Below are 12,514 nucleotides of genomic sequence, written 5' to 3'. Positions count from 1 at the left end.
AGATACTCAGATATATATTTAAATAGACAAAGGCTGGGCTAGATAAACACAGAAAATGTGGCAGAGCCACATTTATATCCCTAGATAAGTCAACATGTTTGTAATGAATAAGGTGAGTAACTATAAAAACCAGAAAACGTTCGGAGAATTTTTTTTCAAATTCTCAAAACACTGTGCTTCTAAGCAAAATCGTGTAAACCAAGTGAAACAACCAAAACAACTACTAAATATATTTTAAGGTATGTATTTTAAGGTCTTACAAACAAATGTGTAATGGGTAAAGTAAGGTCAGAAAGCCAGTCAGTTAATAAGAATTTGAAAAATGCAGTAGGAAGAGGACAGTCTGCTCCGTCATTTTCCCCCTTGGACTCCAATACTAGCCCTAATTAAGAAAAATTGCTGCGGAAAGTACAGAAATGTATCAAAGAGGAAACGCAAGTAGCCAACAAATATAGAAAAAGACGTAACATGACTCATAACGTAACAAATGCAAACAGAAAGTGGCAAAGATTTTGTTAAAAAATGATAATACTTAACACTTGTGTAAATGCCATAAGGTAGATATCCTCCTGTATTACAGACAGGAATGAAAATTAGTATAGATTTTAAAAAATTGGCAATATATATACAATATACATACAAAGATTTGGCAATATATACACAAAGATTTAAAAATGTTTCATTCTCTTTGACCTGGTAATCCTAATTCTTGGAATTTATCCTATGGAAATAATCAAAAAGGTAATTCGATAATTTCAGATCAATTTTTTAAATTTATTTTTATAATCAAAGGGGTTTTTTTTGAGTAGAGAAAAACCAAAAATAAAATAAAAATTTTAACCACTTAAAATTTTTATGTGACACCCATAGGATAAATCATACGATTATAAAATGTTTTCAAAAGATACTTGATACGGGAAAACGCTCATAATATGTGAAATTTTTAAAAAACAGGATATAAAGTATACATTCGGTGTGAGCTAATTTTGATATATTACATATATGAACAGGGAAACAAGAAAAAAATATTTGCATTTTAACGTATCTCCAAAAATTTGTCGCTATGTATTAATTTTTGACCAAAAGTCCATTGGAATTCACAAATTTATGTATTAAAAAAGGTACTAAAATCTTGGGCCTGCACCGAGGGGATTTCAATACTGAAGTATCACAGTGCCTTAATATAAAGCCATCTCACCCGTAGGAGGTACCATACAATGGGCTCAGAGGCCTCTCCCCGGGCTTCTCTGGAGAGGTGCCCTTGGCTGTGGCTGGCAGAACCCCAGGTACAGACTGATGCAAGGATTTAGGAAATTGTAGGAAGGATTCTCACCTGCTCAAATATCTCTCCCATCCACTTGTGATGGGTCCTGAAATTCTATCACTTGTGAATCAATCATCTAAGTTAAGTCCTACCTTATCCCTGGAACTTAAAAAAAAAAAAAATAAAAAAAATAAAAACCCCACAGTGTGGGGTGACATCTTAAGTCACAGTACCATCCCCATCTAAATTAGTTTATCAAACTTTTCCTCATTCATTCTATCAACAAACATCTACTGGGCACCTAGAACATGCAGGAGAGATGCCAACCTGGGGACTTGGAGGGGAATCAAATTAGCCTCTGTTCTCTAAGTGTTCACAGGCGAGGTGAGGCAAGTACACGGACAATGATACATCATAAAGCTCCACAAGGAAGAAATAAACAAGGTGCAAATGCAGTCTACCCTTAGAGAAGGCAAGACTGCTCTCTACCTGAGGAAGTTGAGAAGACTTCACAGGAAAGGTGCATTTGAGCGGAGTCTTGAAAAAAAAAAGGGGGGGACTTTGCAGAGGCGAAGGAACTACAGTAGGACAAACAAGGCAGCCAGAGACAGCAAGAAGCCTTTAGGAAATTGCCAGGCTCAGAGAGAGACCACGGTGTGCAGGGCTGAGTGGAGCAGGAGAGGCTGGGAGGGACACAGGACCAGACCGAGCCCTTGGGTACCATGGAAACACGGGTGCATTCCCACGTGAGGTGCCAGAAGGGAGAAGGATGTTCCCGGAAAGGGTGCAAGGGAAACACCTGCCAACTCTGAAATTCTACCCGAGTGTGTTCCTGCTCCCTCTTATACTTCAGATCCTGGCTGGCTACTGGAATCACGTTATTGCCCTGCCTCTCTGGTTGCACTTTTAGGATCCAAGGGCACAGTTGGACGAAAATCTCATCTTCCTTAAACACGTCTTCTGTTCTGGTGACTGCAAACACCATTTCAAAATAAAAATACTTGACATCTGTTATTGTGTGGGGCTTAGCCAGTCTGAGAACCTAGCGATTCATCCTATTTATACCAAGGCAAACACAACAATCATATAATACTATAGTACCATAGTACAGCTACATTTTCACACTAGCAGGGGATAAAAAGGCAATCTTAAAAGGATGCCAGGAGGGAAAATACACTGCTTGTTTGTTTTTCACTCAAAGATTAAGTTCTCTCTTTAATTTTTTAGAAAAGAAAAATCCCAAAATGTTAGGAAAACATTACCCCTTCCATCCACCCCCATGTCTCACCTTCCATCCCCCATCAAGGCACACATTTTCTGACAGATTTTCTGTAGCTGCCACATAAAAAGCCAAATCAAGGCAGAGGCATCATCCCAAAGTGCAAAGCAAACTTTCGTTATTAGTTGTGCTGGCAAAAATCTTGGAAAGATACACAAATTCCAAGAAAAAGACCAAAATATATCTCTACAAAGCAGAACTTCCCCCTAACAAGATTTGTAAAATTTCCTTTTTTTTTCCCCCCCTGCCTATTCTGACACAAGCTGAACTTACGTGCACAATGTTCCAAAGCAGACAGGGACACACGCACATGCACACGTACACAGAACACAAAGAAGACGTGCCTGAAAACTTTCTGAGAGGGGGTGTTCCGAACTGGACCATGTGCAGTGCTCTTGCCCAGATGCATCTGACTTCAGGCTTGGGAACATTAAACAAACACAAAAACAAGACCCGGCAATACGCGTGCTGGGCTGGATGACAGAGGCAGGGAGCAAATATTGGGATTGTGTTTCACCTATTGCCATGGTTACCAAAACAGGGTGGATACTGACAGAAAGAGAAAGAAATAAAACTGGGAAGACAATGAGTCCTAGAGGAGAGTGTCTGAATGTGTGTATGAGGAGCTGCTGGTGAGAGTGGAGGGGGGGAGCCAAGAGACGAGATCAGACGGAAAGGGTCTTTCAATACCCCTTTGTGTTGTGTGAGCGGCGAGCTGGGCCAATGCTCTGCGTCAGCACAATACAGACCTCCGAAAGCCCCTAGAAGGTCCACGAACCCAAGGAAAACAGAGGAGACGTGGGAAGTTTAGTTTTGCTTGGTGGCAGACAAGATCAAGGCAGTTTGTCCTAAGTGCCAAGAGATGAAATACTCAGTGTGTATCCACACTCTGGATGGTGAATAAGAATTAGCTCAGCGGTATCATGTCAAGAACCGCCAGTCTCAAGAAGGATTATGGAGAAGTGGGCCCATTTCTTTGGGCAGTCTGATGGTTACCTTCAATTCCCAGTTGACATGATGCGAAAGGGAAAAGCTGATTGACCCTCTTCTCCCCAGGGACTTTGCCTGGCTAGCCAGACTGCAGAAAACACGTCAGGAAACACTCCCCTTAGAGAATTCACTATCGCAGCAACTAGCAGATGGCTTTCCCTGTCAATTCCCGCCTAGCACATGAAGAGCAAAGTTCTAGAAACTTGAAAATCCAGAAATTGAGTTCTAATTCCCCTTCTTTCTGGGAATTAGCTATGTGACCTTGGACAAGCTATTAATTTGACCTTCAAGCCTTTGTTTCTTAAAGGGAAAGGATTTTGCTTAAATGATTCCTGAGCTCCTTTCCTTCTTTGGAATTTGGTGATTCATAGGCAATTGATAATCTCTCAAATTCTTATTTTCAAAACAAATATAATCAAATGTGTAATCCCATGTATTTGAAGTTTGGATCAGCACATGGAATGTAATCCTGTAGAAATGTATTCTGTTCTGTAGAAATATAAATAAATGGTTGCTAGCTCTTATCAAGGATCTCATAATCGGATCATTTACTTTTTACAAAAAAAAAAATGGCATGATAAATTCCTAAATTCAACTTTCTATAGTTTAAAAGGGCAAAGTGGCAATCACATATGAATGGGGTATACTTTCAGCCAACAGAAAAGAGTTGGGGTTTCTGTTCACTCTTAGAGAAATATTCCTGCTTTCAATTCTTTAATAACCATAACTAAGCTCATATTCAGCATTTGTCCTGGCCAGACAGAAATATGGATCAGCCTTCTTTCCTGTGTTTAGTTGATGAGGAACAGAGAATCTAATAGGCATAAGCTAATAGGTAGCTGGGCCTGAGCTATTAATTTGAGCCTCCTCTTACTTTTACCACTGAGTTTTGTTTTGGTAAGAGCTTGCTTCTATTCAGGATGAGTTACCATAGGGACACCAGAGACAGCGTGATAAAGTAGAAACAGGACAAAAACCACAGAATATTGGGTGCAGGGTGTGGTTATGCCACTGGATGATGCTGGGAAGGCCACTCAACTTCTCTGTCTATAAAATGAAGATAGTAATATTTCCATGTTTACCTTACAGGGTTGCTATGAGGCTCCAATGATATCTGTATACAGAAGTCTTTGCAGTTTGGAAAGTGCCCCACTAATAGAAACTCATAGGATGATCATTCCCCTGCTGGCAAATCATAATGGTTTAGAGCCAGGACCAAGGGCCCAAAGCCTGGGTTCACATCCCAGCACATTTTCCCAGCTTCTATGTTCTTCCCCAGTTACCTAACCTCTCAGTTTATTAGTAAAGGAGAGTAAGAATGGTATCTCCCTGGGGCGCCTGGGTGGCTTAGTCGGTTAAGTGTCCGACTTCGGCTCAGGTCACGATCTCACAGTTTGTGAGTTTGAACCCCGTGTTGGGCTCTGTGCTGACAGCTCAGAGCCTCGAGCCTGCTTTGGATTCTGTGTCTCTTTCTCACTCTGCCCCTTCCCTGCTTACACTCTGTCTCTCTCTCTCTCTCTCTCTCTCCCTCTAAGATAAATAAACATTAAATTAAAAAAAAAAAATGGAATAGTATCTCCCTCATCAGACTGATGTGAGGATCAAATGAGAAAACATAAGATGCTTACCATAGTTTCTGCCATATATACAAGTGCTTAATTAATGTTAACCAGTTATTATTTGCTACCAGGTTATTTTAAGAAAGCAAATTGCTTTTAAAATGAGATCCATCACTCATATTAGTGATAGCATAGATTTCTGTTGCTGTTTTTGTTGTCATGGAATCTTACATAATTCCTACTCATCTGCATACTGGACAGTTTTTTCACAGCAGCGAGGGAGGAGGATTCTGAAAAAAGTGGCCACCTTGGCTCGGGCCATCATCATGTTTTGATCCCCAGCTACAGGGACACATGGCTTCTGGCATGATTCAAAAGTTAATGAGAGTTTCTTTAAAGTCAAACAGCATTTCCTGCCTCACCACAAAGCTTCTGAGAAGCAGACAGCCTATTCATTCACTGATTTTTTTTTTTTTTTTTAATTCCTGGACTTTTAGGAAGTGAAACTGGGGGTGATTAAAGCAAATAGGCAAATCGAAAAGCGGCATTTCTCAAGAGTGCCAGAGAGATGTTACCTGGAGACTGTCTTTTCATGTGTATAAACTTTCCAGGCAACTCCATATGGAGGCAGGCTTCTCTGTGATTTATCTGTTGGACAGTGGGTGGTCAAGGGGCACCGTAGGCAAACAGTTATCCAGCTCGATAATTAGGGAGGGGAAAGGCAAACACAAACACACCCAGGTTGACATTCAAAACAAAGTGGAGATTTGACCATGGATTGCTCACTATACCGCCCTAGCTCTTGTCTGCCAATCTGCCAGGAGGAAACTATGGGCCAAGAAGAGAAACACTGTTAGTCATTTATCAGTACAGCTGACGAAAAAAGTACTATGCTGGGTAGAAACGTGAAGGTCTGCACGGGGAGGCCCATCTCTGTGTTTAAATGATGGCTTGATTTCCCCGAGCTTTTATTTGCTTTTGGCATCCTCACTTGTGAGACGAGGAAGTTGGGCAAGATCTTCACTAAGTACCCTCTGCCGCTGAAAGGCTTTGACTTTCCACCTTTATTTTTTTTTTTTTGTTTCATTCATTCATTGATGCATAGATTTATGTATCCATTTAATAAATTGTAAACCTAACTAGAGATGATGTATTGACAAGTCGACAACCAAAATACAGCATAGCTAGTCTATCACAATGGAAGAAATAGCATTTAGTATTGACCCTTCTCGATTCCTAAGAGGGCGATGCTAATCTAACTTCTATTTTCTCAGTAACAGACATATTGCTTTTCTCTCAAGGAAAAAAAAAAAAAAAAAGCCAGATGTTGTTTCCAGCTGTCCTTCGAAGAAGTCAAATGTAGTCAAGTACTCTTTATCAGCTTGTTACTTTGCTTAGCATTTTCCTTGTTTTACCCTCTCCTGAGCCCCACCCTTGCCCCTTATCCACCTCATTCCACCTCCATTTTCACCGCTACTGTTTGGTTCCTTCTCATTATTTTAATTCAACTCAACTCAACTAGTTAAATTCAGGTCTCACTCGTGGGGCCTTTCTCAGTACAAGGAGCTTACACGATGCAAAGATTATCCTCAAGGAGATCCCAATTAATTGAGTAGTGGGGGGACACACATGTAAAGTAAGAAACATCAAGATAAAAAATGTGTTTGGAGGACATTAAAAATTTTTTTTAGAGGGGCACCTGGGTGGCTCAGTCGGTTAAGTGTCCAACTTCAGCTCAGGTCATGATCTCACAGTTTGTGAGTTCAAACCCCACATGGGGCTCTGTGCTGAAAGCTCAGAGCCTGGAGCCTGATTTGGATTCTGTGTGTCTCCTTCTCTGCTTCTCACCCGCACGTGTTCTGTCTCTCTCTGTCTCTCAAAATAAATAAACATTAAATAAAATAAATTTAAAAATGTGTTTGGAGAAAGAGGCAGGGAAGCTGAACCAGTCAGCGAGACCACAGAGCTCTGGTTAAACAAAGGGGCACATCCCAAACTACCAACCACCCCTCATCTTTCCCAGGTAATCTGGACGTCTACACTATCCCTGGCATCCTTATCTCCCATTTGTACGTAAACATAAATTAACCCCAATGAATTTGATGTCATCTGCTGGTTACTGTTATCTGGAAGCTGTATGATCTGGAAGCTGTATGATACTCTTTTTTTTTATTTAACATTTTTAAGTTTATTTATTTTGAGAGAGACAGAGAGAGCGCAAGCAGGGGAGGGGCAGAGAGAGAGGAGAGAGAGAATCTCAAGCAGGCTCTGTAGGGTCAGCGCAGAGCCCGATGCAGGGCTTGAACTCACAAAACTGTGAGATCATGACCTGAGCTGAATCAGAAGTTAGATGCTTAACCGACTGGGCTACCCAGGCACCCTCTGTATGATATTTTTATCTGAAGGGTCAATATTTTGATGAAGAAGCTTTGTCATTGGAGCCTGAGGTGTTAGCCTTCACTATGTGCCGTGTTGTTGGGCCAGTTTTTTAACCACTTGGAGCTTCAGTTATCTCAACTAGGAAATGGGGACAACAGCCCTGTCACGGTGCTGTCCTGAGGGCAAAATCCGATCACAGCTGTACATACATACATTCTCCTTAGTATCAACACTCCCTGGACTTCCCTAACCCTGTTCAAACTGAAGGTGAATTCCAGACAGAGTGGCCACAGCCCTCTCCAGAGGGTTTCTATGTCACCCTTCATTTTAGTTGGTTTCAGTACGGTAATCATCTCAACATTACTGAGACACAGGACAGGCATACGGACAACTTCCCCCCACCCCCTTGTTTAGCTTCCAGTCTCATTATTGGTGGAAGGAAGGAAGGAAAGAAGGAAAGAAAGAAAGAAAGAAAGAAAGAAAGAAAGAAAGAAAACAAACCTCTTTTAAAGCTAGATAGGATTGGTCTCATTCTCACAAATAGAAATGAACACAAATCTACGTAACTCTAAGAACACCATATTCACACCACGACAGAATCAGTCACACCCAGAAGAGTCTGGAAATGTGTCCCTGTCTGGTTTAAATGCCCCCTACCCTTTCTGTCTCCTTCTTTCTCCCCTTTTCCATTTCTATCTGCTTAACCCCCTCATTTTCTCCCTTCCCCCTGTGAATGTCAAAAAAGTCCATCAGGTATCCAGTGGATTTCCTTTCCAGCAGACCCCATTTTCATGGAAGACACCCACAGATCTCAGGGATCTAAGAACCTGTTGTTTGGGTGGCTGGAAAGATGGAAAGCTCTCACAGCTTTGAGTCTGCTCTGACCCCCAAAACAAAATCCAATATGCATATATTCACTTGTTTGTTGGCTTAATTCTTCAGCAAAAGAATCCATAAAACTCAATTATAATCTGCCAGATTATGACAAAACCATCTTGGACAGATGTGACTTCAGTACACTGAAGTCCAGAGCTTGAGACCAATAAACATTAAGTGAAAAGAAGGGCACTGTACTTCTTGATTTGGATGTCCCAGATTAACACACTCTACAGCTTGTTGGGGACACCGATATTGCTCTCTTCCACAATAAAAATGGCCAGTTTACTGAGCAATCACTAGTCGGACAGCTTCCAACAAAGCCGTATAGTTAAAGCAATCCTGTCTTAATCTTTTGTCCACCTCCAGGACCTCCAAGCGTCACCAGAGATGCAGGATGATGGCTTTTGTCAGTGGCCAATAGAGAATGTGAAATAGACACTGTGACACTGCTGTCCCCCGGAGAATAAGGCATGCAGTGTTGTGGTGTGGACGACGGCTCCCTCGCAGCTCTCTGGTTTCTCATGTGCTCCGAGAACACACCCCGCAGAGTGCATTCATCACAATAGCCCATGTGTGACCTTTGGAAAAGTCCTTGAAAACAGTGAAACAGGAGTCTGAGTTGAAATCTGGAATCCATTCCCGTCTTACACAGGAAGAAAATTAGGCATAGAACAACAAAGCCCATAGTTCAGAGAAACCTGGGGAGGCTCTGGCTGACATTAAAATCGTGGAAGTTTTTTTTTTTTCTCCATTACTTTGTCTTTCGTAAAAGCTTTTCATCTGAGCAGCCCAAAGCTGCGAGAAAATACTGTATGGTTAGTAGACGGCAATAACTGGCTTCTCCAGTGAATAAAGAAGGCAGAATAAGAATAGAGATGCTGAGTAATGCATTAAAAGCCAATTACTAAACACTTTTCCAGGCTACTAAGTAAATGCTATTCCCCCAAATGTAAGTGGCTACCATTTCCCCCTTTGGAATAATGGATCGGTGATAATGGCGTTAGGGCTGGGAGGTTAGGACAGAGAGAAAAAAAAAACTGTGCTCCCTAAGCCCTAACTCCATGATGGAATTCATTAGCCCAGACATCATGGATCTGGAAATATTCATCCACTTAGAGCATGAATCAGCAGAGTTGTGTGCTTGCTCAGTAAATTTAACTCGACAAACATTTGTGGGCTAACACTCTTTTATAGGTACAGACCAATTTCCTTTTGTCCCTGGCTGATATTATTCACGATAATTGGCCATATCATATGTTCTTATTTCATACGTATATACGATTATCAACCCGTACTCCCTCTGGAAGCATTCTCCTTCTTTGCCAGTAAGAAGAGAAGGGTAGGACATTTCTGAGTCAAGTGGTGGCATATAATCCAGTGAAAATCAATTGGCAGGGAAATTTGGTTTGGAACTGTGTGTAAGAATCCACCTAAAGTTTGTCTGGGAGGTCCCTCAAAAGGGTTACAGACCCTGAACCAAACAAGATGATTCAGAAGTAATCCAGCTGGGGGAATAGCATCGGATGCTCAGACCTAGAACACTTATTCATACATATGAATAAGTGAATTTTGTTCTTTTCTTAAGTACCTTCACAGTTCATTTTTTATTTTCCTTAAAAAAAAAAAAAAAAAAGTAAATGGCATTACTCCGGTCTCCAAAACAGATGCCAGTTTGAACTTTACTCTGCCAGCAAGTATTTGGTTTGGCACTGCAGGGCTGGAGCTGAAAAAATATTTGCCGATTCCAAAAAGATTTAACGAGCTTTGCTGAAGATGCCGGTGCCATTTGGCATGTCACCGGGGCTGTGGCACGGCAAAGAGAACTCTCTTAACCACAGATTTTATTTGCCCAAGGTAGCCAATGCTGGGGATTCAGGCGCTTCCTTGAATCAAGAAGCTGAAAGACAAATGAGTAAAGTTTCCAAGAGAAAAGTGACCAAAGCAGGCATTAAAAAAAAACAACAACAAAAAAAAACCTTGCTGCCATTGAAAATGAAGCCAGTAGGTTTTGATGGCTAATTTTCAGAACTGTCAATAACATCTTCATACCAGCCATCAGACACGGTCTCCGACACTATCAGTCAGGAAACCAAATAAATCTCTAACTTGTAGCAAAGCTATTCTTATCCAATATCAGACACTAAAAACTTTGCTACAGTGTATTTTGTTGCCATCTGATAGCCTCCTAATTGTGGAGTCAGAGTTTAACTACATGAAAACTGAATGACCTACTTCAAGTATCTGTACAACCAGCAAATTTACTTTATGGTGCAAAGACAGACATGCATTGCTTTTATTAATATTTAATAGAATACCATGCATAAATCTTTCCCTGTGACTGGAAAGACTGACCTTACTGCACATAAATCTCATATGTTAAAAGCCACTGGAGGTTGTCACCCGAAATCATGTATTTCAGTAAGAGGTGCAGTTACCCTGCAGGAAAACAAGGCTGTGGTCCTCTGAGTTAACGTCACATCTGACAACTATAATAAAAAATGAAAAATATTTCCGTACCAGTGTGTGCTGAAAAATCACATGTCTGTTTTCACGGATGTGGGGACAGGAAGAGTGGCACTGAAACTGTGACCACCTTGAAGAAGAGAAACTCTGGATTGTTTTCGTTAATTTCACATTATGAGAAAACATGCATATACTTGGGTGTATCCCACCTCAACTCCTATGGATCTCCCCAAACTTCTAAATGTCCTTTTCACTAAGGCCATGAGCCGATTCAATGCTTGTTCCGTGGTCACCTGATGCCAAGCTTCAATAACAAATATCCTCAAAGAGCGAGCCAAGCTCTGTCCTGCTTTTCCACAGAAAAGACCTTTTCACCAAAAACAACGACGGAGCCATCTACCTAACTTAACTGAAATGTGGAAGTCGGAGTAGAAGTCAAAAGACAAAGCCGCGAAACAACAGAAGGATGATGATAATTGTTATTTACCATTTTGGCTTCTGAATGCATTGGCTGGACTTGGGGAGAAGCACAGGGGTTGCTGAGATTTGGACCTTGCATTCCCAGGAGGTTGGAGTTCACTGACATTTGTCTCTCCATCTAAGAGAAAGGAAAGCAACAGAATCAGAGTCTGAGAAAAGCAGTCTAGGTCACAGACAAAGCTGCATTTCTCTTTCAAGTGGGTCATTTAGAAGCTCTGTGAATAACTCTGGAGAGAGACTGTGCTTTGGGGAAGGTAAGCAACGCACTTCTGAGCCTCAAACTCAAGGACATCAAAGAACTAATCCAAAGCCAGGCCTTCTATCGGAGATGCCCCATGCCAACCAGAACCATGTCGTCATGGTACGTTTACAAATAAAAGTATGGACTATTTCCACTTTTGCAAACCCTCCAACTGCCACTAGTCATGCTTCTTTTTATAACTGGGAAGAATAATGTATGCACAGAAAAGCACTGGAAAGATACCCACCAAATGGTTATCTCAGGTTATCCATGGCTTCCCCTCCCCCACCTCCTTCAGTTTTATGCAAAAACATGCGTCATTTTAGCAATAAGAAAAACACTAAATTAATTTAAAAAGTAATGCTCCCAAATACAGTGGATCTTCCTGGCCCCGTAACTCATAAGCACAATTAAGATGACTAACAGGTATTTGAGCTGCTGTCTGGGCACAACTTCCCTTCCCTGTAAATCTAGTCACAGCCCTACATAGTAGCAGCTTCTGGCCTTACGGCAGGGCTAGGACCTGGGGTGGGTGAAGAAAGCAGCTGAGGGCACTCTATGACACGTGATTGACCCCTCCAACCTTGTCCCCCAGGCCTGCCATCGGGTCTACAATTAACGTCATTCAAGTACCTGCATGAGTTGTGGCATTTTTGTCTCCAGGGTGTCCCTGGTAAAGAGTAAATACAACCAGATCTCTCTTTCAGTTGGGAAAGGGTGTGTCTGATTGATTTTTTTTTTTCGGTCTAGTAGAAATTTAGCACTTTTCAAAGAACTCGAGTAAAGCAAGTACACTTAATACTCAAATCACACAGAGAATAATTAGAGTTTCCTCAAGAGGAAAAAGCAAATTCTTCAATGCAAAAGTTCTTCCACTTGTCAAAGGATGGATAGAAAACAACGGTCAGAAATTTCAGGAAACCCAGGGGCACCTGAATGGCTCAGTCAGTTGAGGGTCCAACTCTTTTTTTTTTTTTTTA

At 41.3% G+C, this 12,514-nt stretch overlaps 1 protein-coding gene across 3 annotated transcripts in view; it reads right to left on the bottom strand.

Moving 5' to 3' along the window:
• Positions 1 to 12,514, bottom strand: part of CREB5 (cAMP responsive element binding protein 5) — a 399,683-nt gene that overhangs the window by 84,677 nt on the left and 302,492 nt on the right. For all 3 annotated transcript variants that reach the window (XM_078441094.2, XM_078441098.2, XM_078441099.2), the window contains one exon: positions 11,301 to 11,411. In XM_078441094.2, coding sequence (XP_078297220.1) covers positions 11,301 to 11,411 — 111 coding nt within the window. The remainder of the gene's footprint in view (positions 1 to 11,300; positions 11,412 to 12,514) is intronic.

This window comes from Panthera onca, chromosome A2 (genome assembly GCF_046562875.1).
Source record: "Panthera onca isolate mPanOnc1 chromosome A2, mPanOnc1 haplotype 2, whole genome shotgun sequence".
NCBI classification, from domain to species: Eukaryota; Metazoa; Chordata; class Mammalia; order Carnivora; family Felidae; genus Panthera; species Panthera onca.
Note: the sequence above shows the minus strand (reverse complement) of the source record. Positions and strands in the feature narration are given on the sequence as shown.